This window comes from Varanus komodoensis, unplaced genomic scaffold, assembly GCF_004798865.1.
Source record: "Varanus komodoensis strain SLA01 unplaced genomic scaffold, ASM479886v1 scaffold42, whole genome shotgun sequence".
NCBI classification, from domain to species: Eukaryota; Metazoa; Chordata; class Lepidosauria; order Squamata; family Varanidae; genus Varanus; species Varanus komodoensis.
This window is the reverse complement of record NW_025335972.1, coordinates 7381682-7407897: the sequence shown is the minus strand read 5'-3', so window position 1 is coordinate 7407897 and position 26216 is coordinate 7381682. Positions and strand designations below refer to the sequence as shown.

The window sequence follows — 26216 nt, the reverse complement described above, 5'->3', positions numbered from 1 at the left end:
CACCCATCATGAGCCGGACCCCTCCTGATTGGCTGTACCCTAAACCTCCACAAATTAGGAAAAGGCTTATTGCTTTTATGAGGGAATGCGGGAGGGGAGGAACTTCTCCTCAGAGGAGAATTTGGTTTATTCGGTTTAGACAGAACACTGAGGGGAACTAGGTAAACAGAACAGTGAGGGGTGAGTCACACAAATGGGCATAAGATAGACATTAGCTATGGACATGAGTATTTACAAATAGATTTGAATTTGTTTGTACATATTTAGTATCTATTGCACTTTTCTCTATAGTTATTGGTATATTCCTTTAATACCACAACCATTCAAAAATTATACTGTGGTGGGGTTTCCCTCATCTTGCTTATTAACTTTTGAGCTCAATAATTCCTTACATTGAGCTCACCTTCCTTCCTCAGTCATTATTGAAAGATTTGTTTTCATCATACCTCCACTTTTATAGAAATATTTAATTTCAGTTTTATTTCCTTTTATGTAACAGCCTTATTCTGAGCTCTGTACGTTTAAAACTCAGCACACACACCAGAGTTACTAAATTGTGGCCAATATGTTCATGATCAGGTATAATCAGTTTTAAGCTCTGTATACTTAACTGGATTGTAGATTGGGCTATCTACTATAGAGATTATTTCTAGCATTTGTATTAAACCATTAATTAAAATAGTTAAGTAACATAATGTAAAAAGGTTCAGAAGCTTCTCTCTCTCCCATTCTTAAAGGTAGCTATGTCTAATCAGGAATTTCAGCTCCAGGAATCAGAGAATGAGCAAAATAAACAAGATGGTCTATTCTTCACTAACTTAGAAAATAATAGATTAAATGATAATCCAACAAGGTAACTTTTCAATTTTAGAATTCTGACAGTTTAAGCAATGTGAACAAATTGTATATGGTTATCAATGGTGGAAACATTTTATAAAGAATTTTTCTGGAGACTAACAGCATAAAGGTTTACCAAAAGTGTTTCTTTTACTCCTAGTGTGGGAGCATGAAGCACCTGGCAACAGCCACACCTATTGTGCCTGGTAGGATGTATCGCTTATAGCTGCCCTTTAAACTACTTCCAGATAAGGCTTTTGTCTGCAATTTTCTTACCTAATACACATAATTTTATAGGAGGATCATCTTCAGCTTGTAACCTTCTATCATTTTTTTCCTTACAAAACAAGAAAAAACAGCATAGCTACATGGTATTTTTAAATTGGTAGCTCTAGAAGCCCTCTATCTGGAAGCATCCTTAGTTATAAAGCCGTTTGAGATTGTAGTTTTACCTCCATTGGTAGCATATGCCTTGTACTAGGGCCACACCCACTGGGACATGGAAATCTGCTGTACATGGAGTCATATTGTTGTACCATCTTGCTCAGTATTTTGTACATGCTTGACCTGGAAGTGATTCTCCAGGGCTTCTGACAGAAACGGTTTCCAAACCCTCTCTATAGGTGACACAGATTGAATTTGGGACCAGTTGCATTCAAGGCATGTTCTCTGTCACTGAACCCTTCCTACTCTGTATCCTTCCTTTTTAAACTATTTCCGCAGTGAGAAGTTATCCTGTGATAGCACCAGTTTGAGCATACCTGTATACACAGAGAAAAGGTAGAACTGGGAATGATAGAGTTCCTATCTAAGCTCCCAAACCATATTTCACATCTTGCAGGACAGTCACAAGACACTGGGATATGAACAGAATACTGAACTTTTAACGGCAACCCCACTCCCTGGAAAACTAATATCTATGATACTTTTGAGTTCAAAGACAAAAATGAAGACCTTTCAAACATAGATTTACATATTTCTCAACATATAGGAAAGAATCTCCAAACACACCTCTTCCTAGTTCAAATGCAAGTGGAGGAGGTTCAGACAAGAAATCCTCAAGTTATTTCATAGCTCTGGATTCAACTATTGAAAATCTGCAGGAAAGAACCCAGCAACTAATTGATAAAATTAATGAGAACAGGAAGAAAGACCATGTGCTCATGAATAGTTTCAAAGAGAGCCTTTTGATGAAGGTAATGCAATGCAGAAATTATAAGAGATTAGGAAGAATTAAGCTCATTCTTTCAAATTAGTAGAAATGTATTTGCTAGCCCCAACAAAATGTTACCAGCCTACATGCAGCACTTAAGATTCATAAATTGTTAGAACAGAACAGACACAGGATTGCACTCAATGCAACTGATTCTTCCCAGATGAAGTGCTGGTTGAAATGGTATCTTTACATTATGGTCCCCCTTCCATGTCATTGTCTAATCTGTTTCCGTGCAATATTAGTAACAGCTGAAAGTTACACATACAAACTGCCTAATCCACAAATATTTGTGTATACCTTAAAGGACTCAAGAGTGTTTCTTTTCTGGATGTAGCATTGCCATAACCTTGTAGTCCTGACTCGTTACAGCCCAATTTTATGGTCCAATAAAGCTAGCTGCACCTTTGCTTGCCCTAGTGTAAGCCAGTCAGTACCCTATATGCAGGCAGTAGCAACAAACCACAATTTTATTAGCAGTATTATATGCAGCATGATCACTGTATCAATACCTGTAACAATGCTTTTACATTCTCACCTAGTAATTGCCACTCCTTTACCCCACCAGTACTGTAACAACCATTCAACTGATGGGTGAATCTGACTACTTAAAAGTAATTGTCACTTAATCCTTAGCTATTCATAGGTGGACACATTGGCAGTGTTAGGAACCAAAAGTAAGTAAGGTCTTTCAGTTCAAGGGAAGCCCATTAGGAAGGAAGATTTTTCATCTTCTTTAATGACTGATATTTCTTTCATTTTCTCCACCAAAAAGGTTTCAAGCTTGGCAGAAAAGTTGGAGGAAAGGGTATTTCCTGTTTATGACCACAACAACAAACTAATTCAGGATAAGCTACAAGAGCTTTCCGAGATCATGGAGAGGATCAGAGAGATTGAAACTGAGCTCAGACAGGTCTGTCACACTGTGGAGATGTTATATAAAGACCTGTGTGGTCAGTCTGAATTGTGATTGCACAGAAAAAAAAACATGCTGTAAAATAGAAAACTGGATTCATATTTAATAAGCAAATCGACACAAAGTGGGGAGAGGGGTTCAGTTGCAACAGACCACCCAAATTTGCCCTGTTAATAAGCAGTTCTGCAACTCACACACATATTTTCAAGCATTTTGTTCATCTTTGTTTTCTTGTGAGTTAACTTATTCAGATATGAAACACTAATAAAGCTCACAATATATTAGTATGAAATGCTGTAATTTGCTTTCTTTATGAAAGAATTCAAGCTGCTGTCACTGGTGCCCATTGAACACCCCAAAGAACTATACATAATCCAACAAAACATTGATTAGGACATAAAAATGTTTCCTGACCACCATCACCCTCCTTCCTTAAATCCTTTATACCAGATTCTACTCCAGCAGCATTGCTAAGCTGGGTTATTTGATTTCCTGACTATGAAGGTCTACCCATTTAAGTTATCATTGCTGAATATCTCTGACAGACATTCTAGCAGGACTTTTGGGACAGAACATGGTTTCAGGGTCAAGCAAGGGATGCTCTACCACCTTATATTGAGAGCTGACTTGATGAAAGATCCTGGGCTGGTACTCATCTGAATGAGATGAATAGGCAAGAAAAGGGAGCAGAGTAGCAACTGCTGATAAAGACAACCTAGAATACAGTCAATATCAAGTGCCAATTCATATGCAATAGACAACCTTGTATTTTTAAAGCTGAAATTAATATTCAGAAATATCTGAAGTTTGAACAACCATATACCATTTGTCATATACCAAATAATACTGAGAATGAGATCCAGTATTCAGCCAATATCCAAGTCTTCAGAGACCATGACTAAGCAGAATTTTGGGAACTTTGAGCTCTAGAATGCCTGAGGTAGAATGTAGGTTTTGTTAGTGTTCCCAAAACTAACAAAACTAGTGTTCCCACCTTCTAGAGCATGTCTTTGCTCTAGAAGGTGGGACTGAAGGCAAATGTGCTCATAGTAAGCTAACTGATTGGACCTATCTGAAGTAACATATGCCATATATGTAGCAGGTAACAGTTTTGATTTTATGATCTGTACTGGCATGGAAACAAGATAAGTAGAGTTTAGGCAGACTGATGCTGAAGGGGCAAACTGGCATACAGACCATTAAAAACACCTATGCTGTAACATGGCTTTTACTAATACGCAATAAAATTGCAATTCTCACTATGCAAAAAACATCTCATTCAGCAGAGTTGTTCCAAGTAGTGAATGGCACGGTAAGTCATGTCTGCTTCCACCAAGAGACCGAAATCATTAGTCTGCTGTGGCTGCTTTTCTGTTAAAAATATTAAAGCAGCTCACAATAAAAGCATTCCAATTCAAACAATAAACAAAATAAAATCAGTAAAAAACAGGAAAAGCTAATATTGCTCTTGCACTAGATGTTTACAGACTTTTCAGAATGAACATGGATCACACGATTGCCAGACTGCTGTATTCCACTGCTTTCTATGCTATACTCTTCTTTCCAGAACTCAGTTTTAGCTTCTTTCTTTTTCAGTTGTACAACAATTAGAGTACTAGGCTGCCTTGTGTGGACTGGCAAAACACTTCTGAGGCTTTTCATGACTTTGTGCCTTTAATTACAAGTTTCCTCCTTGTGGCTTCTGCATCCTAATTGCTTTCTGCTTAGTGGTGCAGTATTGCTGATGAACTGAATTGGTTCACAAAAAAGCAAATCCCACAGAAAGGGCAGCCTTTTACAACCTGATACCTTCCAGCATTCTTGGCCACTAGCCATGTCTGCTTGGGCTGATGGAAAATGTAGTCTAAAACACCTGGAGAACAACAGGTGGAGCTACTCAAATAAAGATGACTGCTGTTCCAAAATCAGACTGTGACTATACCTTGTCTTCTTAGTCAAAAAGATTAGTATTCCCAGTATCTAACTATCTACTTTACTATATGCATATTGAAAATTGATCACTTTGTTTTAGGAAAAAGAAGGGACCATAAGTGGAACAGCACTCCATCAAACTATGTTTTCAGTTGTCAAAGAAAATTCACAGTCACTATTTCACAAACAAGGCACTGAAAGGCAACAGTTTAGAGGGCATATGGAAAGATGCTTGCAGGGCAGGCAGTAAATTCTGATTTCTAGTCTTAATCCTTGCTGCTGCTGCAGGGCTCCTGTTAAACTTTACACAAATGATTCAAGCTGATCATTTTTAATTTTATTTTGAGAAATATTATTCACACAGGTATAATATTGCCTAATACAATAGGCAAAGCTATTTCTCTGGCTGGATCCTGTATCAGCATAGAGCTGTTCAAACTATTCAACTATAAAAGGTAAAATTCTAAAAGTTGCATACCAAAACTGCTTGCCTTACAGAAAATTTGGAAGCATCTCTGAACTTTCTATTATTACCCTACCCTGCTCTGCTTGCCAGCCCTACTTGTCGCACCCTGTCTTGCCAAGATAAAAGGTACAAGAGTGTACCTTTACCACAGTGTACTATTTTAATACTTTCTCTGCAAGTTCTGGTAAAGAATTGGGCATTCTTGAAATGCCTGATTATGGTGTTTTTTCAGATTAATTACTAATAGCTGAACTGAACTAAAGAAATACATTTGATCAGAGTCTGGTGAGTAGCAGTAGTCATGCTCAGCTTTTAAAATCGTTGTGGCATCATAAACCATCTCCACTGAAGTTCCCACACTGGAGCAACGAAGAGCAAAGCTGCACCCTGGAGAAATGCATTCATTTGCCAACAGTAAAAGCTTGAAGTCCAGTAATAGCTCTGCCTAGGATGAGCGCATGGATGTCATGGGTCCCTGAGGGCAAAGGCAAGAGGAGTTCCTTGTTAGAATTAAGCATCTTAAATTTATTCATTTCAGAAATACATTTATGAACCATCTCTATGCATATTAAGTACTCAGTGCAATGTATAAATCAAACAAACTAATAATATTCAAATACAGTAAAACCTTGGGTTGCGAGCATAAATCGTTCTGGAAACATGCTTGTAATTCAATGCACTTGTACGAGTATATCAAAGTGAATTTCCTCATAAGAAATAATGGAAACTCAAATGTTTCGTTCCACAACCCAAAAATATTCATAAAAATGATTACAATACTGTAATATAATGCAAAATAAAGAAAATACAAAATATAAAGAAAAATAAAACAAATTAACCTGCACTTCTCTTTGAAAACCTTCGTGGCTGGTGTGAGGGAGACAAGAGAGAGGAGGGTTATTGTGTAGGACAACTTTCACTGTCACTAATGGAATCACTGCTATCTCTTGGCTCAATGGAATCTTTTTCTTTTCGCTCAACTTCAACAAGGAACCTATCCAATGATGCTTGCTTTTGCCTCCTTTTGAGGATTTCACAGAAATGTGACATTGTTGTTCAACAGATTCATCGCTCGCACTGCTACAGACTTATCTGGGTGGTGCATTTCTATAAAATTTTGCACTGTTTCCCACATTTTACACATCTCCCTAATCTCATTTGAAGTGAGGGATTCCTCCACCCTTTTCTCCTTCTCCTCTGTAGATGAGATCTCCTCCATAACCTCTTGCATCTGCTTTACTTTTCAGTATCTCCCTCTGGGGAGCAGGGGTGGGGGGGATACTGAAAGGTAAAGCAGATGCAAGATTCTAACCTTGTAGTACAACACACCATGTACTCCTCCCACACAAGCCTTGAAGTCCACAGTTAAGACCTGACATGATTTTTAAACAGATCTTCACAACAAAGCACCAAATATAGACCAAATAATTGGAACAGTTAAGTAGGACCTGATTTAAGTTAGTCAGTGTCAGTGTACAGCACCAAACAACCCAAGACTCTAATAAAAACAACCCCTTTGTCTTCAGAGTGAGTGTATGCCTTGCAGTTACCAACAAGGAAATGCTGTCAGCTTAAAGCTGCTTCCAGTGCAATCCTATGCATGTTTAGGCAGGAAAACAGTTCTGTAATTCCCAGCATACCCTCTCTTCCTGGAGGGATGCTGGGAGTTGTAGGACTGCAGTGAGCGAGAGAGAACCATTGGCTTAGTTGTGATCATGTGACGCTCGGCGTCATGTACTACTCATACTGCAAGACATCACTCATTTATCAAGTTAAAATTTATTAGAAATGTTTGCTCATCTTGCGGAACACTCGCAGAACAGGTCGCTCACAATCTAAGGTTTTACTGTAATCATAAAACTACTGGGGAACAAAAATGGCACCTTAAAATGAGGCTGACAAATTACAGAAAAGGATAACTAAAATGTTCAAGGGGCTGGCACAATTACCCTATGAGAATAGTTTAAACTTCTAGGACTGTTTAGGTTAGACAAAGGGTTTCACTTAGAGAAGACTGTTTAGTTTAGAGGCATGACAGAAGTGTAAAAAATTATGCATGCTGTGGAAAAAGTTGACAGGGTGATAGTTTTCTCCCTCTCATAAAATTAGAACACAGTGCCATCCCATGAAGCTGCTTGATGAGTGTTTCAAGACAGAAATCAGGAAGCACTCCTTCACGTAGGGTATAGTTAAACTATGGAATTAGTTACCACAAGACGTAGTGATGGCCTTCAGTTTGGATGATGGTTGGCTATTAGTTGTGGTGGCTGTATGCTATCCAGTGTCAGAGGCAGTATGCCGATGTAGACCAGTTGCTAAGAAACATAGGCAGGAGGGTGCTATTGTGCTCATATCCCATAGCAAGCAACTAGGCTAGACTGACATTTGCTCTGATCCAGCATGGCTTTTCTTATGTTCTTAACTCCATGGCTGGAGGAGGGGGAGAATTGTCATCCTCACACTTCAGCTTTGTAACCATTATTTTCATGTCCTTAGTATTTATTTCAAGCTCCCGGCAGAAGTTACCAAAGCATAGGTTCAGATTTCCCTACTCATGGGCTTGCCAGGAAGAACCAGAAAACTATTTTACCTTCATATGTGTTGACAGCCTCCAGGTTCATGACATGTCTGATAACATGATACTCATCGGCAATCCCATTGCCTCCCAGCATGTCCCGGGCTTGCCGGGCAATTTCCAAGGCCTTCCCGCAAGAATTCCGTTTTAGCATGGAGATCATCTCAGGGGTTGCCCTACAAATACAGAACATGTATAATGAAACAGGGTTTAGAAGGTGCCACGCATCTACATCATAACAAAGACAGAGAGTAGCTAAAAAAACTAGCTAGAAGATTAGAACATGTTATTTGTCATCATGCCTGTGCTTTAAAACAACAGAAGAGTGGGGAGGGGTAATTTTTGCCAGGAGTGCAGTCTGCGCAGATAAAAGGTATAATACTTTTCTCTGTTACAGATCAAATGAAACTCTGCCCCACCCTGCATACCTACTATTACCCTCAGGAGAAACAACCCCTTTGGCAGAAGGAAGGAGGACTTTCCTCGTGGAGCTATCACTTATAGGGAGATGATATTCGGTAGGACTGTAGTGAGCAAAGAAAACATTAGGCTTCCCTTCCCCTCATAGAAACACAGCGCAACTCAGACGGGGCCTCCTGGGCCACCTAATTTAACCCCCAGCTCCAGCTGGCTCCATTCATGACATGCCTACCATGTGCATGTCCAGCCGATCCTTAAACATCCTCACCAAGGGGCTTCAACCACCTCCCATGGAAGCTCATGTCATGCCCTACAGGTCCTAACCATTGGGAAGTACTTCCTGGCATCCACCTTGAATCTCGGCTCCGAGCTTTCCTCCATTGGAATCTCATGCTGTGATGCTGGCAGCACTTCCTCCTGACTAATATTTCTGTTGAAGGATGGGCATCATAGGTAATTGATGTATTTACCAACATATCCAATTTAAATAAATAAATAAATTTGGCCCAGAATTTGTGTCACTTGCCACATGCAGCAGAATAAGGAAGAAGAATGGACTGCACCAATTGGCCATATACAATTTTGTTGCATGTGCTGGAGGAGTTATTAAACATAGAAACTCTGCAGGTAAAAAACAAGTACACCAGGAGAAAGGTTCTTACCCAGTCCAGCTTTTACTAATAGAGATGAACTGTTTTTAAGCTGTGATCCCCCATAAACAAAAGTAGTACAGTTAATTCTTCAAGACTCCACTACTTGATTCTTCACCTCATCCCCTCCAAAAATGCAGAGGCACTTTGTACACAGTTATTTATTTATTTATATTTTATTTCTCAATCTATATCCTGCCCTTTTCCTACAAAGGACTCAAGGCAGCTTACAACTCCTCCTCCATCTTATCCCCACAACAACAACCCTGTGAGGTAGGTTGGGCTGAGAGCCTGTGACTGGCCCAAAGTCACCCAGTTGGCTCCATGGCCGAGCGGGGACTCGAACCCAGGTTGTCTGAGTCAAAGTCCCATGCTCTTAACCACTACACCACACTGGCTCTCTCAAAATGGTTTTGAAATTTAACCATTGTTCCTAGCTGCACTACCAATGATCCCTCCTCCTTTATCCAATCGCACAAACTGTCCACAATTGAGGTCAACACCAGAACATAGGAGAACGTTCAATTGCTAGAAAGGAATTCAAGCCTGCCCCACAATACCCACTGGAGCAAAAGCCACCCCTCGGCTTCAAGTCTCACATACACTTACTTGTCTTCGTCCTTCAGGCGGCCCAGCCGCAGACAAGCTTGTAAGCCAATGGTGATCTCTGTGCACATGTCCGCCAGCTTCTTCTGGATCAGCTGGTTTCTTGCCAGGGGGACTTTAAACTGGATCCTAGAAGATACAATTGGTAGGTGAGATAATGTATCTCTTAAGCCATTGCACAGCTGAATAGATAAGGAAGTTCAGTCAGTTTGGGTACGGCCATCCACACATGTACAACTGAGTGATACACATGAGGGGTGGAGGCCCCCTCTGAAGTCTACCTGTATATCATAAACTCCATCTTTAATTATAGTTGGAGGCTGCTGCCCTGAACGTTCCTAGTATTGTTATAGCAGAGAGCAGGGAAAATACAAAGAAGACTATAAATCATGGGTCCTCAAACTACGGCCTGGGGGCCGGATCCGGCCTGCCATCCAGATCCGGCCTGCCATGCCCATTTGGACCCGCCGCCACCCACCTTGTCCCACGTGTGGGGGGGCAGCAGTTTGCTCAGAGAAACCAATCTCCAAGTGTGCAAGCCGCTACCTTGTGTGCCCGCCCTGCCTCCCCTCACCATGCCCCGCCAGCGCCTGAGTGCGCTCACCCACACATGCCGCCCCTGCCACTGCCCCCTCGCCAGCCTGCGTGCACCGTCGGCAGCACCTTTCCGGCCCGCGCCCAGCACCTTTCAACTGGCCCCCTGGTGAAAAAGTTTGACGACCCCTGCTATAAATGATCTCTTCTATGTTTATAGCAAGGAGGAGTCTAACTAGCTAGCTATTCCTCACTGACTATAGAATGCATTGCCATAATTTGGGTAAGGCAGAAGACAGTGCTGTGCTTACGGGGCACAGGGCTCCTGCACCAAATCACTGAGAAGGCTAGGTAAGTCTGTTGCATGCAAAATAATAGCGTGTCAGCAAGGAAAGGGGGAGGACAGAAGGAAGCTAGACACAGAACTTGCAAGGCTCTCATTGGTATCTTAGCCTTGACATTCTCTCTGAAGTATAACCATGAGCATGAATGGGTGTGAAAGCTGGACTGTAAAGAAAGCTGACAGGAGGAAAACTGATGTATTCAGAAACATGGTTTTGGAAGAGAGCTTTGCAAGTACCCTGGACCAAGAGAAAGATGATCAAGTAGGTCCCAGATCAAATCTAGCCAGACTTTTTCCCGGAAATAAGAATTACAGAAATGATACTGCTGTACTTTAGGCACATCATGAGAAGACAAGCCTAACTAAAGAAGACAATACTGCTAGGGAAAGTCAAAGGAAGAAAACGAGGAAGACCAACTATGGACTGAGATTGATTGATTCCATACAAGAAGCCACAGCCTTGAATGAATTTGCAACAACTGAACAGAGCACTCATGGACTTAGAACTGCTGTAAGTCAGGGACAACTTAATAGCATGTAAAAACAAAATACATGTATTTTACATATGGAAGTGCAGAATTTATGGGAGCTGTCATTCTGCCAGTTCTGGGTAAATTGCTTGCCCACAGGCATGTGGAAAACAAGAGGGCAGGAGGATGCTGGGAGTGTAGGCCTTTTTTTGTCTAAATATGCATAGGATTGTGTCTTACATGATGTCTACTATACCAAGTTGAGTATACACTGTTAGCAAAGTGCTTAGAAGCATTTTAATTATTTTTATCATCTTGTTCTCCGCCTCATTTTACTACCTCCAGAAAGCAGGTCTAGCATGCTATTCAAACAGCGGCTGAAAACACTTGCTCCAGTCTCAGTCAGTCTTGACCATTCTGCGTGGTCTTAAACAAAGCAGTGCCTTTGCAATCTGTCACCCATGAGTAACACTGGGATAAATGTATTGGCTTACATTATAGGGTAGTGTTAAAGATGACCATGGCAATGTAAATGAAACCCAGCGAATGGAAAGGAGTATATATAGATGATTGCAGCAGCATCTCTCTCGTTTTGCACACCCAAACACCCATTCCACTTTGAGGCCTTACCTGTCCAGGGTATATTGTCTAGCTGTCTGCATACAGAACTCAGCTGCTCCCAATGCTCCCCATGCAATGCCATAGCGAGCATTGTTCAGGCAACCAAAAGGACCCTGAAGGGAAGAAAATAACATTAAAGCTTCAGATACGACATTGACCAGAATCCCCTCAGACTTACTGTGGGGGAGCCCTGGAACTCTAATTTCAAAAGGACAGAGATGGAGAATGTGTGGTCCTTTAGGTGTTGTTGGCCTGCAACTCCTATCATCCCTTGCCACTGACTATGCTGAGCAGGGCTGATGGGAGTTGCAGTCCAACATCTGAAGGGACACATGTTTCCTACGCCTTGACATGCTAACAATTTTATTTGGTTATTCATTTATTCATTCATTCAATTTATATGCCGCCCCATGAGTCACAGGCTCTCTGGTTAGCTCATTGAAATGGGAGTGTTCATTTGGCTAGTGCAAGCTATACAGCCCCTAGCCAACATGCTCAGTCCACAAGGGCAAAGCAAGGAATTGAACTGTACTCTGTACTCAGGTGCTATGGGCCAGGTTGGGGGCTGTCCATAAACCTAGTTACATATTTCAAAGCCCTTTTAATATATCTTCCTCCTCTTTAGTCTAATAAAATTTGCATTTGAGCTGAACATTTGAGGGGAAAGCTAAAAATGGCAAGATATAATCTTTTGATAGCCATGAAAAACACGCAGAAAATTCTAGGTATTAAAAAACTTTCCAAAATTATTCTTCAGGCCTTTTGACCATGCCGATGCAAAAATGTTCAATTCAAATTGTTTGTTTCTGATACAATTTGCCAATTTCAGAGACAAGTTCAGAGATATCTAAAGTATTTTTAGATACCCATAGAGAAACCTACTCTCTCTCAGTATGGCAGTTTTCCCACCAAGCTGGATTTGTTTTAGTCTCTCAATGGGTTTTTTATAGCAACAAATGAATATATCTTGCAATTTTCGGTTTTCTATTGTAGCTATCCAGGTTGGAATTTAAAAGTTTGCAAAATATACTGGACTATTTGAGACCATGCATCACTTAAGTAAAGAGCAACCCCAATAAATACTATGTCACACCTTTCATGACATTCTATGCCTGCAATATGTCACTCTTTAGTGTCAAATGTTGCCAGTGTAAATATGCATCAGGAGACATTTTTATATATTTCAGTAAATTATATTCAAAATACTTATTCAAAGATAGAACCACATAAACTGGTCATACATGCTCACTTATATTCATGTGTACACAAGTATTATTTACTGCTGCGATGAAATATTCATATTTCTGCAAGGATTGAGTGACAGACTCTAGTTAATAGATCGAGATGAGGAAAGTCTGAACTGAAATGCCCCCTGGTGGCAAATTATGGTTAGCCCCTTTTACACATCTCTGGGTGCACACCTGGCAAGGCTGCTATGGCTTCAAAGCCACGATGGCCTCACACGTGGGCAGAACCTGGGGTGGTTTGGCAGGATGGTCTACATTTGGCTTATAAGCCACCCTGACAAGCCACAGTTTATTGCAGAGATTTTTTGCTCCAAAGTGGCTTGCTATGTCATCCAAATCAAAATAGTGCATCCAGGGATTGGGAGGGCAAGCCAGTTACAGAGCTGCTTGGAAAGAGTGACAAAAAACCCTTGCCTAGTGTCTAAAGGGTGACTGTTGTTGCCAACCACCCCAAATACCACTTGAGGACAGCTAGCAAAGACCTCCAACCTTTCCCCTGTAGCTACTGTAAGCTGTTTTGTGCCCAGTGGGCATGACTTTTCCACTTTGTACTATTTTGTTGAAATGACAAAAGTGGGCTATCAAAACTTTTTCATTATTCCAAAATTACCAGTGCAGTTATTTGTGCATATAATTGGTGTTAAAAAGATTGAAAAGGCAAACACAGCCCTTTCAAGGTACTGTTGGGGTTCCCTAGAGAAACACCTCATATATGCAATCACTGGAATAATAAAAAGGGGCTGACAACGCATAAAGGTAGTTTTAAAAGGGAAAGTCAAGTCATAGCAAGCATGAAATGGTTCTCTACAGCTGCAGAGAATGAGGGAAACCAATGCCAGAGGGAGGACTGAGGGAGATGGCGCTAATACCACAATGTGTTCATCTGTTTGTTGGGCACAATGCAGGATATAAATCGAAAAATAAATAAATAAATAAAAATAAAATAAATAGTTTGTGCTGCAGTATGGTTTGTTCTACTGTTTGAAACCATGCACAGTGGTCTCAATGCGCAGGTTCAATGCTCGTGTCATGTCTTGCAGCATCTGCAATGTCTACCAAATGGCTGGATGCAACTGCAGATGCACGAGAGGGTTCTTACAGCAAGTCCTGTCACATTGGGGAGAAGGTTCTCTTCGGGCACCTCCACATCCTCCATAACAATCATCCCAGTGATAGAGGCTCGAAGCGAAAATTTGCCCTCAATCTTTGGGGTAGAGAGACCCTTCATTCCACGTTCCAAGAGGAAACCTCGCACTTTGCCATCCTCACACACAGCCCACACCACACACAGGTCAGCCATTGGAGAATTGGTGATCCTGAGAGAACAACAAACAGATATCAGAAGTCTTGCATGCTACCCAGAATGTCAAGGATACAGGTCTACTAAGCCCTAACCTAAGAAGCCAAAAGGTAGTGCTGAATGGGAAAAACTAAGACACAGAAAATGCCCCAGAATGAGCAGCACAACCCAGGGTTAACGCCCAGCCATTTAGGAAAAGAACTCCTGGTCAGAGCAGTTATCTAAGGCAGCATGAGAACCAGCATGGTGTGGCGGTTAGATTATCGGACTAGCAACCTGGACGACCAAGGTTCTAAGTCCCCACTCAGCTGTGAAGCCCACTGGGTGACCCTGGGCCAGTCACACCTTCTCAGCCCAACCTACCTCACAGGGTCGTTGGGATAAAACAGCTCTGTAGGCCATCTTCACATCCTCACAAGAGGAAAAATGGCAGGATATAAATACAAGGAACAACTTTCCGTCGAATCTGCCCTTGTTCCAAGATTTAATCTCTTGCTCTTGGCTGCAATCTGTCACCTGTTCTAGATCTCTCACCTGTTCTAGATCTCTCACTCTCCCTGTTCCTGTGCACCAACTCAATTACATATCTCACCAGGTCTTGGTGCCATTGAGTGTGTAGGTCTTTCTGGAAGGGTTATACTGAGCCCGAGTCTCCATGCTACCAGGATCACTCCCATGATTGGGCTCTGTAAGTCCAAAACAGCCCAACAATTCTCCCTTCGCTGCGAAGAGAAAGACAAGAAAGGATGAGGTTCAAATGCTTCCAAGGTACCTTTTCCCCCTCCCTGCAATCAATCCTCACTGCTTCACTGGAATACTTTTGTGTGGACTTCTACTAGACTGAAGGCCCACAGATTTTTGAGATGAAAGGGTACTTGACCCTTCTGGAGCTTTTATTGTGCCATTTCCGTTACAGAATTATTTTATTATTTTAAAAGTTGAAGATACTTGAAAGAAAGAGGTTATAGGGAAGTCAGACTGAACACAAGAGATTAAAAACAAGGAGAATAATATAGGTGCCCAAGGGAGCCATAATTCTTGGAAGTGCATCCAAAGGTATTTTGGAGCTCCCTGTCTGAGCCTGTAGAGCCTGTAGACTATGACCACCAAAGTAGATACCTGTATAATGATCATTTCGCTCAACCCTGGTGGATGTGCTGGAGGTGAGTAACATCCTGAACCCTTTGAGCTCCTGCCCCTGCAATTCCACTAGATATGCTCAAAACAGCAACTAGTAACAAAATCAAGAGACAGGAGAACAGAGGGGTCATGATCACTTCTGCATCTCCTGTTCTACTGGGAATCAGCTGGCAGTGCATTGGGTATTTGGAACACTCTTTTGAAAAGTGTAGGAATACTCTGTAAATGGAGCAAATTAGGTTTAGCTTGAAATTAAAGAATTGAAAAAGATCAGGAAAAGACAGAATATTAGTCGAGGATTAAAAGAAAACATATAAAATCAAGTTGATACATAAATAGATTGACAGAAGTTGAAAATAAGTCACTAGAAGATTAAATTCAGAAGGACAGGAGTTGTGGTAAGGAATTATTTAAATTGTCTCATTGTTTATTTTCAAAAGCAATGGGATCTTGTAAAATCTTTCTGTTCCTGATTGATGTATGATGCCCTGACACTAGATCAGTAAGCAACAATGATGGCACACAAGATGCTTGTTCCAACATTAGGGATATAGCTAAATCTCCCAACAGGATGTTTGTTTTAGACTACAATTCCTAGCATTCCTTACTATGTGGCTGAGAATGGAGTTGAAGTTCAAAGCATATGAATGTGATCAGACTGAGGAAAGGGTGAACTAAATGCCAATCTCTCACATCAAACAAGCTAAACTCACCCAGGCGTGGCAAGTATTTCTGCTTCTGCTCCTCTGTCCCGTATGCATATATTGGGTGCATCACCAGAGAAGACTGAACACTCATGACCGAACGGTAGCCACTATCCACTCTCTCAATCTCCCTTGCCATGAGTCCATATGCTACATAGGTGGTTCCTGCACAACCATAACCTAAGAGAAATGGATGGAGAGAAAGCAGCAAATGAGCCATGGGTTCTAAGCCAACTAGGTTGCCTATCTGGATGACAGGATCCTACCATTTCATTCTGAAGATTTAGAAGGAAACAGGACAGTAGATGGTAATCTCTGTGTGGGGGGCTGTCTAATGCCTCCAAATCCTTCATTAATGCACAACTTTCCTTATTCTACTTTAAAATATTTGACCTTGAGTTATGTAGCCATATTTTATATACCACCCAAAGCCAAAGTTCTATGGACAGTTTACAACACATAGTATACCATATCATATATTTACAAATTATCAGGAAAAATAACACAGAACAGTTAGATCTTCAAAAAGTTTTTGAAGTTTTGTCTGTCATCTAAGATGACTCTGCCTCCATGGGGCAGCTCACAATTCAGTATAACTTTTTTTCAAAGTCCGAAATATAATTCAGCAACCACCATTACATCAGCAGGGGCACAACAGATCATGTTATATGGATGCTTATGCAAATGCTCCTTTTCACAGCATAGCAAACAGCCCAAGATGGAACTAAGCAGGCCTCCTACATACTCACGCAACACATTTTTGACAGCAGGCAGCTGTGGATAGAGAAGGGCATCCAACATTTATCTAAGTGCTCAGCCTATTATTTGCTCATCAATTATTCTTTGAACTCTCCTTTTATACACAAACTGAACTTTTAAAAAGCCTATTAAGTTCATCAAGTTCAAAGTTCATTAAATTAACAGAGAAACAAACTTCCAGTAAACAAGGGAATGCTTTGTTACCACAATGATAAAAGTCCCCAAAATGCGATGATGATGGTTTCTTTTATCACCGTCAACATAAATGACTGCTGAAACAAAGACAGCTTTTACTCTGAACTCTGATAGCAGCACCCCTCAATCTTTTTCAGCTGCCTCAAGTACTGCAAGTATTATAGAAGGGTGGTATACAGATCTACTTAAATAAATAAAGGATCTCTCTTCTCAGAGGCCTGCTCCCATTTCTTTCCCATACACATCTAATTAATGAAGCCATGCACTCAACCAGTGCTATGATGATGAACGCAGCAGCATTACCTTTGATAGTTGGGCCCAGAATGCCCAGTGCCCCCATTTCTGAAACAATTTCGCGGTGAAAGACTGCATCAGAGAAGGAAAAGAGTAAGGACAAAATGTGAATATAACCAACAAAGCCATAAGTAGAACTTCACACATATTAAATCAATTGGGAGGGTCAGTGTTATGCAGAGGGATTCCCACTTTTAACTCTGATCACTTATCAAAGATAACAGCAGGGATTTCCTTCCCCACTAGTTTTCAGGGGACTAGGGTTTGGAGAGGGAGAACAAGTCTTCATCCGCCTGTTTAGTACTGCAGGCCATAGGATCCTCATCCTTGCATTTTTAATGGTTTCCTTTCTGTCCGCAGAGATCTCATGTGTAATGTAGGTACATGAGGGGGTGTCACACAGAGGTGGGTAGAGACCTGTTCTCCCCTGCAGAGGAGGGAAGGATGTGCTCCAACGAAGCGAAGCTCAGGGAACCACGATTCAATCTGGATGCCAGGAAATACTTCCTGACAGTTAGGACCCTGAGGGTGTGGAATGGGCTTCCACGGGAGGTGGTTGAGGCCCCATCGGTGAGGGTGTTCAAGGATAGGCTGGACATAAACATGGTGGGCATGTCATGAGCAGAGCCGGCTGGAGCCGAGGGTCAGACTAGATGACCTGGGAGACCCCTTCTGACTTGCTCAGTTTCTATGTTCCTATGTTACCTGTAGTGGCATGGGAGTGATGTAGTGAGACTGCTTCCAAACTATTGCTAGAGATGCTTGAAGGATGGCGATCACAAGGATGAGGTTAACATCAGGCTAATGAGGTGTGGGGGCCACTGAGAGGAGTTGAAGAAGATTTTATATCTCCCTCAAAACATCTACAGCTCCTTTCATCAGTACAGGGGATATAGAGGCACACAAAGTCACTGCAGCAATTACTTATATCAAAATTAATACACCACTTTAAAGACCGTATACAAAGCAATAACAATTCAACAAAATATTTAAGAAGCTTATAAACAAGGGCACAGAAACTTTTAACTCATGTGACCCGATAGGGTGACACTCACAGAAACATGACACGTAAATCAGAGATGTCCAGATTCCCTTTCTGGTATCTTCATGAAGACACACAGCAAAAATCACAGATTTCACTGTCTCACAGAATCAAGCCATTCTTGATTTAGCCACAAGTCATTAACTCTGTGGCTAAATGCACTAGGAATTTAACAAGTATCAAGAAGAAAGCAGAGAATCCTTTACATCTAGAGAAAGGACAGTCCTCAACACCAGCCTGCACATCATTTACCACACTAGAAGTGCCCAATGAATAGAAAATATACCTTCATTTCGATTGGCCATGAGGATCCTAGGCATCAACTTTTCCTGACAATAGCTGCGAAATGAGTCCCGGATCATTATTTCATCCTGAGTAAGGAGGCTCTCTAGCTGTAAGGCATCTTGCCAATCAAACGAGGTTCTTGGGGCTGGGAAAACAAAGGCAGAACCAATCTAAAGTACAAAGGATCTGGCAGCAAATGTCTCTCACCTCTAGAAGAGGCATCATTAAAGTAAGCACTTCCTTCAACACCTTTCAGTTGTTGGACCTGCTTGTGGCCACTCATCCAAACAAGGGAATAACACACCAAATCAGCTAGACTTCCCTAACCTGATGTCTGCAATGAATTTGGCTAGAAAGTATGGAACATACAGAGGACAACAGGTTATAGGAGGCCAAAATACACATTCTATTTCAGTACTGTTAATAGATGCACACTTTCCAAATGCTTTATACAAAGCTTGTAAACTAGTTAATGAATGCCTCTGCTACACTAAGGTAAGTAACTGGCACATGCATGCTCTCATATCACATTTCATCCAGCAGAATTAAGAGGTAGCCAATTATTCACCTAATAGGCAGATTTTCCTATATTGGCAACCCATCATGGTAAAAAGATGGGTTGCCATTAATGCCAAACACCCAACATGTCTTCTTTGCTCCCTCGCCATGCCTCACATTCTTCCTGACAGTATCCTAAGAGACAATGCAGAGAGGAATAATGCTCCTTGTTTGACAGCCACGATTCTGAATCCATTTTGGTTCACTGAAGCTGTCAAAGATTCTTTGTTGTGCAAACACCCTGAAGCATAACAAGTGTGTGTTTCTGTGGGGGGGGGTGCATCAACTCCATGGCCATCAGTTTGGCAGGGCTACCTCAAGGAGACAGTTCCACCCAGCTGACTGCCCCTCCATGCTTGAAAGTAAGCCATTTGAAGCAAATCATGGGCTCCTAGACTGTGAGGCTTATTAATAGTGAGAGCTGAGAGCGGGGCCATGGGTTCAACAGTGTAAAGTCCATTGTCAGCTCTTAACTCCTGCCTGGGAGTACGCTGCACAGAACAAGACACACTGTGGAGTCAATGCCTCCCCCGCATTCACACCTGAAAGGCTTACTCTCAGATTGGAGGACAATCAACCTGGAAGTATCTACACACAGTTGCATCTTCCAGGATCACAGGAAAAGTATAACCAAGATCAATCACTGACACACATGCAAAAGATAACAGAACAGCCAGTAACATTTTGCCAGATTGCCTCCTTCAGCTTCCACAGGAATTAGTTCACCCTTCCTAGGAGTCCCTAATGGAACAAGATACAGATTTGTGGGGGTAGGGGGATAGCAGAAATGAAAACTAAGAATGTGAAATTAACAAGGTGATACTTCTGCCTGCTGCAGCATAGAACAGAGGGAGGGAAGAACACAGAACTTTCTGTATTAATTTTGAGAACTATTAAGTCTGTGAAATGGGAGAAGGCATTGCTGCAAGTGAGATGATGGCTGGGAGCCCAAATATATAATTCAAAATCAAAGGTCATCACATTCCATAAGCAACAGAAACTAGCCTACCTTTGGCTTCTTTCCCAGAGAGTGTAGCTTCTTTTTCTGTAATAAAATCCGGGAAAATAATGCAGTTTCCTTGTTCAGTCAGCTGCCCATTTCTTCCTTTCCATGTCAGTTCCTAACATTCCCAGGTAGCTTTTCTGGAACTAACAGACTTCAATATAAATCAGCTTCCCTCAATCTAGTGCTTTCCAGATGTTTTGGCTTACAGCTCCCACAATCTCCAGCTCATCTGGAAAATGGATTGAACCCAACACATCTGGAAGGTTCCAAGTTGGGGAAACCTGGAATACTAAGTTAGATGAAACAATGATCTACCTTGACATACAGCAGCTCTCTGTGTTCTAAGTTAGCTGCATGGGACAACATGTCCTCACACCAGAGATCAGTTTTAAAGGCCACCATCCTCAGCCCACATCATTCTTTCCACTAGAACAGACCTTTGTTTCATCTACCCTGCTCATCTTTTTGACCAGAACATGGAGTTGGATGCTGACTTAAATCTTTTTCTGGAATAAAACAATGTACAAGGTGAAGATGAAAACTTCTAAATAACTAAGCATACATTTTTATCTCCCCCATCCCCTCTATATCACATCTCTTAAGCAAACCTCCTTCAGTAGAGGCTCTACCACTTTCCTCATCCATTACTTATTGCTTATTATACTTTCAAACCACTCAATAACCCAAGTTCCCTGGGCAGGGGACAGCACATAAGACACAAAATTTGCAGATGTTGTCCACTAACCTTTCTGCACAGCTGCACTGGTGCCTTGTGCCCGGAGACTGCATGGGCCTGTCACACAGCGGCTGCACTGCAGCAGCCTCTTGGCAGGTAATCTGAGCATATTCAGGACAACTACCTGGAAAAGGTCAATCAAAGAAAATGGTAATAACAGAAGGGGGGGGGGACCCTTGGAGAGCACCTGGAGCCCTCTGCTAATGACACCTCCACTTCTACGGCCTTAAGAAATATATATTTCTTTTATATATTTCATTACTGTACCACCCAGTATCTTGTGCTTTATTTAGTCAGATAAAACACCGAAAAGAGGCAATTGTGCCTTTAATTCAGCTCACAGGCAGCAATTTTTGTCAAATATCTATAACCTGGCCAGCATTAGTTCCTTAGCAAGCAACAGCTCCTACTGCAACGAAGAGCGACCTAAAAGGGGAGAGAGGATGGCACCTCTTTGGGTCACGCCAGGCCGGCAGTTCAGGAGCAAATGTGGGTCTAAGCCCGAGAGTCTTTGGTCAGCCGAGGCCTCGCGGCCCACTCCGATGAAAACCCTTGAAGAAGGCAGCCAAATCCATGGATTTCGCTTCCATCTTGGGACGGCCATAACAGGCTTCTGCTCCTGGATTCTCCCCCCTTTACCGTCCCGCTGCCAGGCAGCTCTGCAGAACAGAGGCAGCAGACCGCGGAGGCACCGCCTGGGCCGGCGTCTTCAGCCCGCCGCTCAGCGCGGAGCACCCACCTGCGAGGACTCTCAGGCGAGGCGGCGGAAGTCGGCGAGCGGGGCGCGCCTGCCAGATTCGCGGCCAGCCCCTCCTCAGGCCAGAGGTTGCCCGCCGCCGCCTTCCATTGCCGGCTGCGGGCGGGAGAGGCGCGCCTGCCCGCCATTGGCCGGGCGAAGGAGGCGTGTGCGCGGCGCGACACACCGGCCTTGCCCTCCGGAGGAGAGCGATTTCGCAAGCTAGAGCGGAAGACACGCGTCGCGGCGTGATCCTGCCCATGCTTGGACAGGGGAAAAAAGCCTGCAACTCCCAGCATGCCCTAATCATGAGGCATGCTGGGAGTCGAGGGCCTTCCCCCTCTAAAGATGTGCATGATTGTGCCCTAAAGCTGCAGTAGCGTATTCGCATCTCTAGGAGCCAGTACAGTGCCGCGTAGTGCAACTTACTTCCGAGTATATGATTGAACTATGCAGATTTCCCTTTGCTTAACATCTCGGAGCATGCAGAAACAAGGAACTCTCGTCAAGACTCAGGTGGCCACAAGCCCGTAAATCCTTGCTGGCCTTATCTTTGTCTCATTAGCAGACTCATCTTTTTTTCACAGTTCTTTTTCTCAGCCATTCTGTAATCCCTCCCCCGCCCCCGCAATTTAGTGAAGGGTAGGACAAGTTCTCAGAAAGATTTTTTTCCTTCTCGGCAAGACCTTGGTGCAATACTAGTGTTTTCTTGATTTGAAACTCTTCGAGGGCAATCCTATACATGTGTGTTTAGAAGTAAGCGGCACTGAGTTACTACTGGAATCACTGTCAGGTGAGACTACTGGATTGTAGCCTTAGAGTACAATCCTATGAATGTTTAGACAGGAAAATGGCTTGCACCGCCTGCTTTACTTCAGCAGGCAACTCTCATCTCTCAATGTTTCTGTCTGAACCTGCATAGGATTCATCCCATACTTGTCTACTACTTACCCATGAGAAATATCCACAAAACACATTAAGAGCATGTGTGGTGGTGAAGAGTGTTGGACTGCAGATGTGGGAGATCCAGGTTCTAGTCCTGGTTAAGCCATAAAGCTCACTGAGTGACTTTGGGCCAGTCACAGGCTCTCAGCCCAACCTACCTCTTCTAGTTGCTGGTGTAAGGCTAATATGGAATTACGTGGGATATAAATGTCATGTACCACTTTCCTATGTTCGGGTCTATATTTAAAATTAATTTCTTTGCTTTTCAGAAAACAAATCTTTTTACAAATCTAATACACTTTTTTTAAAGTAAATTTGCACTGTTTTTCCCTGAGCATTAGTTATCTTCTGCCCAGTGAAGGGTTAATGTAAGGCTCCAGGGAATGCCTCCTTACATGGATAGAGTTGCAGAGTTGCCAACTTTCATGATTAAAAAAACTTTTGGCATTTCCAGTTGAGTGCTTTTCCACAAACCTTACATAAGGATCGAAGATTTTGTAAAAGCAGTACTGTCACACCAAAATCCTCAATTAAGGCTCAAATGATCAGTTTCTTGCAAGGGCAATTACATTTATTTACAACTAATAATGGATCCATGGGTGCCTAAGAGGAACACCCAATGCAAATCTTGCTAGGGTTTTATAGAATACACAAAAGGGGAGTGAATACAATACACAGGAAGGTGATGGGACGCTTTGTCAAGGCTTACTTGAGTCAAGTAAATAGAAAGGTTACATGTGCGAACTTACAGGGTTAGGGAGGCACTTTAGCAAGCCTGTAGAACTCACTTAGATAAAATACAAAGATTACATGTCAGATACCCAGTGATGAAGTGAATTGTCTAACCTTCGCTGCCAGACAGTGAGGCATCTCTAAGGACAGTATACTGGTATTTATTGCAGGGCAGTGGGGTAGGATGGCAAAATTTGTTTTTCTGAGTACAGCACTGCTAGAGGTATTTTCTCTGTTGAAATATATAAGTCCTTGCCAGGTGATGGTATGTTGTGCTGCATGTCTCCCTTCTCTGTATGTTTCAGTTTAAAGACCTCTTAATGGACTTTTTCATGCAGAGGCCAAATACATGCTTTCCATTCTTTGTGAGGTGCAGCCCATCATTTGCCAATAGTGTGCCTTCCAATAACTTTAGTTTGTGGTCCCAGAATCCAAGTCTTTCTTTATGGCTTCACCAACATAGACAGTCATTCACCTGAAGGATTTTTCTTTCCTTATCAGTTCCTCTTCCGCATACTAGTAGGATTGGGGAGAAAGCTATCTGGGCCCTAGTACTTTTGATTTCCTCCCGAGAACTTCAAAATATTGTGTGATTTCATCAGAGTTTCTCCTGGCAGTGTCATTAGTTCCGACATGGATAAGAAGGAAGGGATATTTGTCCATGGACTGTATAAGATGCATGAACATTGGTTATATCTTTAATCTTGGCTCCAGGAAGACAGCATACTTGGTGATTCTCTGGATGGCTGTGACATTTTCCATTTCGTGCAAGAGGGAATCTCATGTAACTAGCACTCTTCTCCTTTTGTTGTTACAAACTCAGTACCTTTTTCCTTTCTTGATTGGTCCTTTGTCTCTTTTTCAGAGTTACACAGTGTGTTGTGTAGTTCTTTCACGGGGAGTTTCTCACACATCTCTTCCTCAAGTTGCTTGAGGTGCTTCAAGAGTTCCGCTGCTTCCACTGGTGCAGGATGCCTTCTAGGTCTTCTGTGTCTAACTGGCACCCTGTTTCAGGGAACTTCCTCACTTTCGCTTCCCTTGGGGTTCTCTTCTTCTGCCTCAGCTTGTTGATGCTGTTCCTGCTACTGGACTACACTTCACTGCTGCAGCTCCACTGCTCTGTTTAAAACCTCTTTGTTTTCTTTTATTACCTTGAGGGTGGATACCTGCTGCTCCAGTGCTCTCACCCTTTCTTCTAACAGGGCTGCTGGCTTGCAGTTATTGCATGTGTAGACCATGTTGCTCTCAGGTAAGAGAGAAAACAGACATTGCACCGTTGTTGCAGGTCACACCACCAAGAGCCTTCTTGCTCCATTGTTTGTGCGACTTTTGTGATTCTGTCTTGGGGGCTGTTGTGACAACTGGCACTTTCTCCTGTCTTCATTAAAGGTTAAGACATATGAGTACGCCTACTAGTAAATGAGAGTGTTACAAGGAGGAAAACAAGGGTGTATGTGGGAATTAAGGGGAAATAAAGAAGAGGGAAAAAAATGTAAGAGATCTCCCCCGATTGTACTGCTCTTGGTTCTCTCCCTGGGAGCTTGGCTGCTTGTATCCAAGAGGCCCTAGACCAGCTGCAGCAGCTTGCTCTGCGTCAGGAACCAGAATGAATGAGAACCTTGAAAGCAACCTTATAAAGAAGGAAAAGGGGGGTATTTCTGTGGGGAGGAGACTGGAGGGGCCAGGAGATGAGCCCCAGGTGGATACAGCTACTCCATCTCCCATCCCGTCTCTGTGAGTTATACTGGATTTATTCAGTCATCTCTGACTGTCCATGACCTTATACATGACTGCTCTCCCAAGTGACCTGTCCCTGACAGCCCTGCTGAGCTCTTGGAAACTCAGGAGCTGCACGGATGGTCACAAACCCTGTCACTACACTGAGGTGTGCCTCCATCCCAGCTACTCGTAGATGAATGAAAAGGTCCATCTAGTGGAAGATGCAGGGCAGGAGGATGTGGAGGCCAGGGCAGCCTCAACAGCTTCTCCTGTTCTGCATAGGATGGATGAAATGTCTTGGTTTGGGCCCTTATGGGCATCATGCGCCCTTAGGAAGTGTGGTTCAGTTTGGAAACTGTGTGATTAAGGGGAAATACAACTGAAGTTTTAATTACAGATAACACACAGAGAAAGTGGATAAAACTTTGAAGTCAGGGTCCCCCAATGAAATTGATTGGCAGTCAGTTTAACTACACAGCAAAAGAGTATTTCTTCATGCAATACATAAGGACTGTATTTTGCTGGAATTTACTGCCATGAGAATTGTTGATAGCCAATAGCTTAGTTGCTTCGGAAGGAGGTAATATTTAGGGAGAACAGGGCTATCAATGTCCATTATGTTGTTATGCTCACTCCAGTTGTCTGGGCAGGGAGAAGTTTCATGGGTGCCCCACTTAAATAAGTTTAGTTCATTTGAAATGAAGCTGCTAGCAGTTTACTGGCTTTTTTGAATTATTTCTGTTCATTTTCAAATATACAGTACAAGTTGACCATGGGTATAGCATTAAACACTTGGAAAGATATCCCAAAGTTCATCATTTTCACAGCAGATTTCCAGGGAAACAAATATCTTCCAGCTTCTAGAAAAGAATCTTCACTTTCCTCCAAAACTGCATTTTCAACATAGACACAGCTTGATGACAACATCTCCATCTTCAGGGGAAGGAGGAAAGATGTTTCCATTGCACAGTGTGGTTATCTCCTTCTGGTAGAGCCTCTGGCTATCCATCATTGGGGGCTTAGATGTTGCTAGTGTCATCATCTTCATTAGCATCTGTTCTGGATTTCAGCAAAAACAACTGTCAACCAACACAAGAAAATTACAACAAAACTTCCAATAATTAGCCAAAAGTCTACTTGTCTAATAATACTGAACAAATAGAATTCTCCTACAAGCAAAATTAGCCCCAAACCTAGGTTTGTGTAACATTAAAATGCCCTACAAGCCATGTGAT

The 26216-nt window shown here is 42.4% G+C and overlaps 2 protein-coding genes across 2 annotated transcripts; one reads left to right on the top strand and one right to left on the bottom strand.

The window, feature by feature from the left end:
- Positions 1–304: 304 nt before the first annotated feature.
- SYCE2 (synaptonemal complex central element protein 2) lies at positions 305–3020 on the top strand. Its single transcript, XM_044443586.1, has 3 exons — positions 305–853; positions 1829–2033; positions 2826–3020. Exons 1-3 carry the CDS (start codon positions 744–746, stop codon positions 3018–3020), a joined length of 510 nt encoding a protein of 169 aa, XP_044299521.1. The 5' UTR covers positions 305–743.
- A 2200-nt stretch (positions 3021–5220) lies between these two features.
- Positions 5221–21721, bottom strand: GCDH (glutaryl-CoA dehydrogenase). The gene is made up of 12 exons (XM_044443585.1): positions 21589–21721; positions 20859–20973; positions 20117–20152; positions 18551–18694; positions 17232–17294; positions 15984–16154; positions 14723–14852; positions 13930–14146; positions 11593–11696; positions 9619–9744; positions 7955–8115; positions 5221–5839 (listed from the first exon to the last, which is right to left on the bottom strand). The coding sequence occupies exons 2-12, from the start codon at positions 20956–20958 to the stop codon at positions 5766–5768; spliced, it is 1326 nt and encodes a 441-aa protein (XP_044299520.1). The 5' UTR covers positions 20959–20973; positions 21589–21721; the 3' UTR covers positions 5221–5765.
- Positions 21722–26216: the final 4495 nt, after the last annotated feature.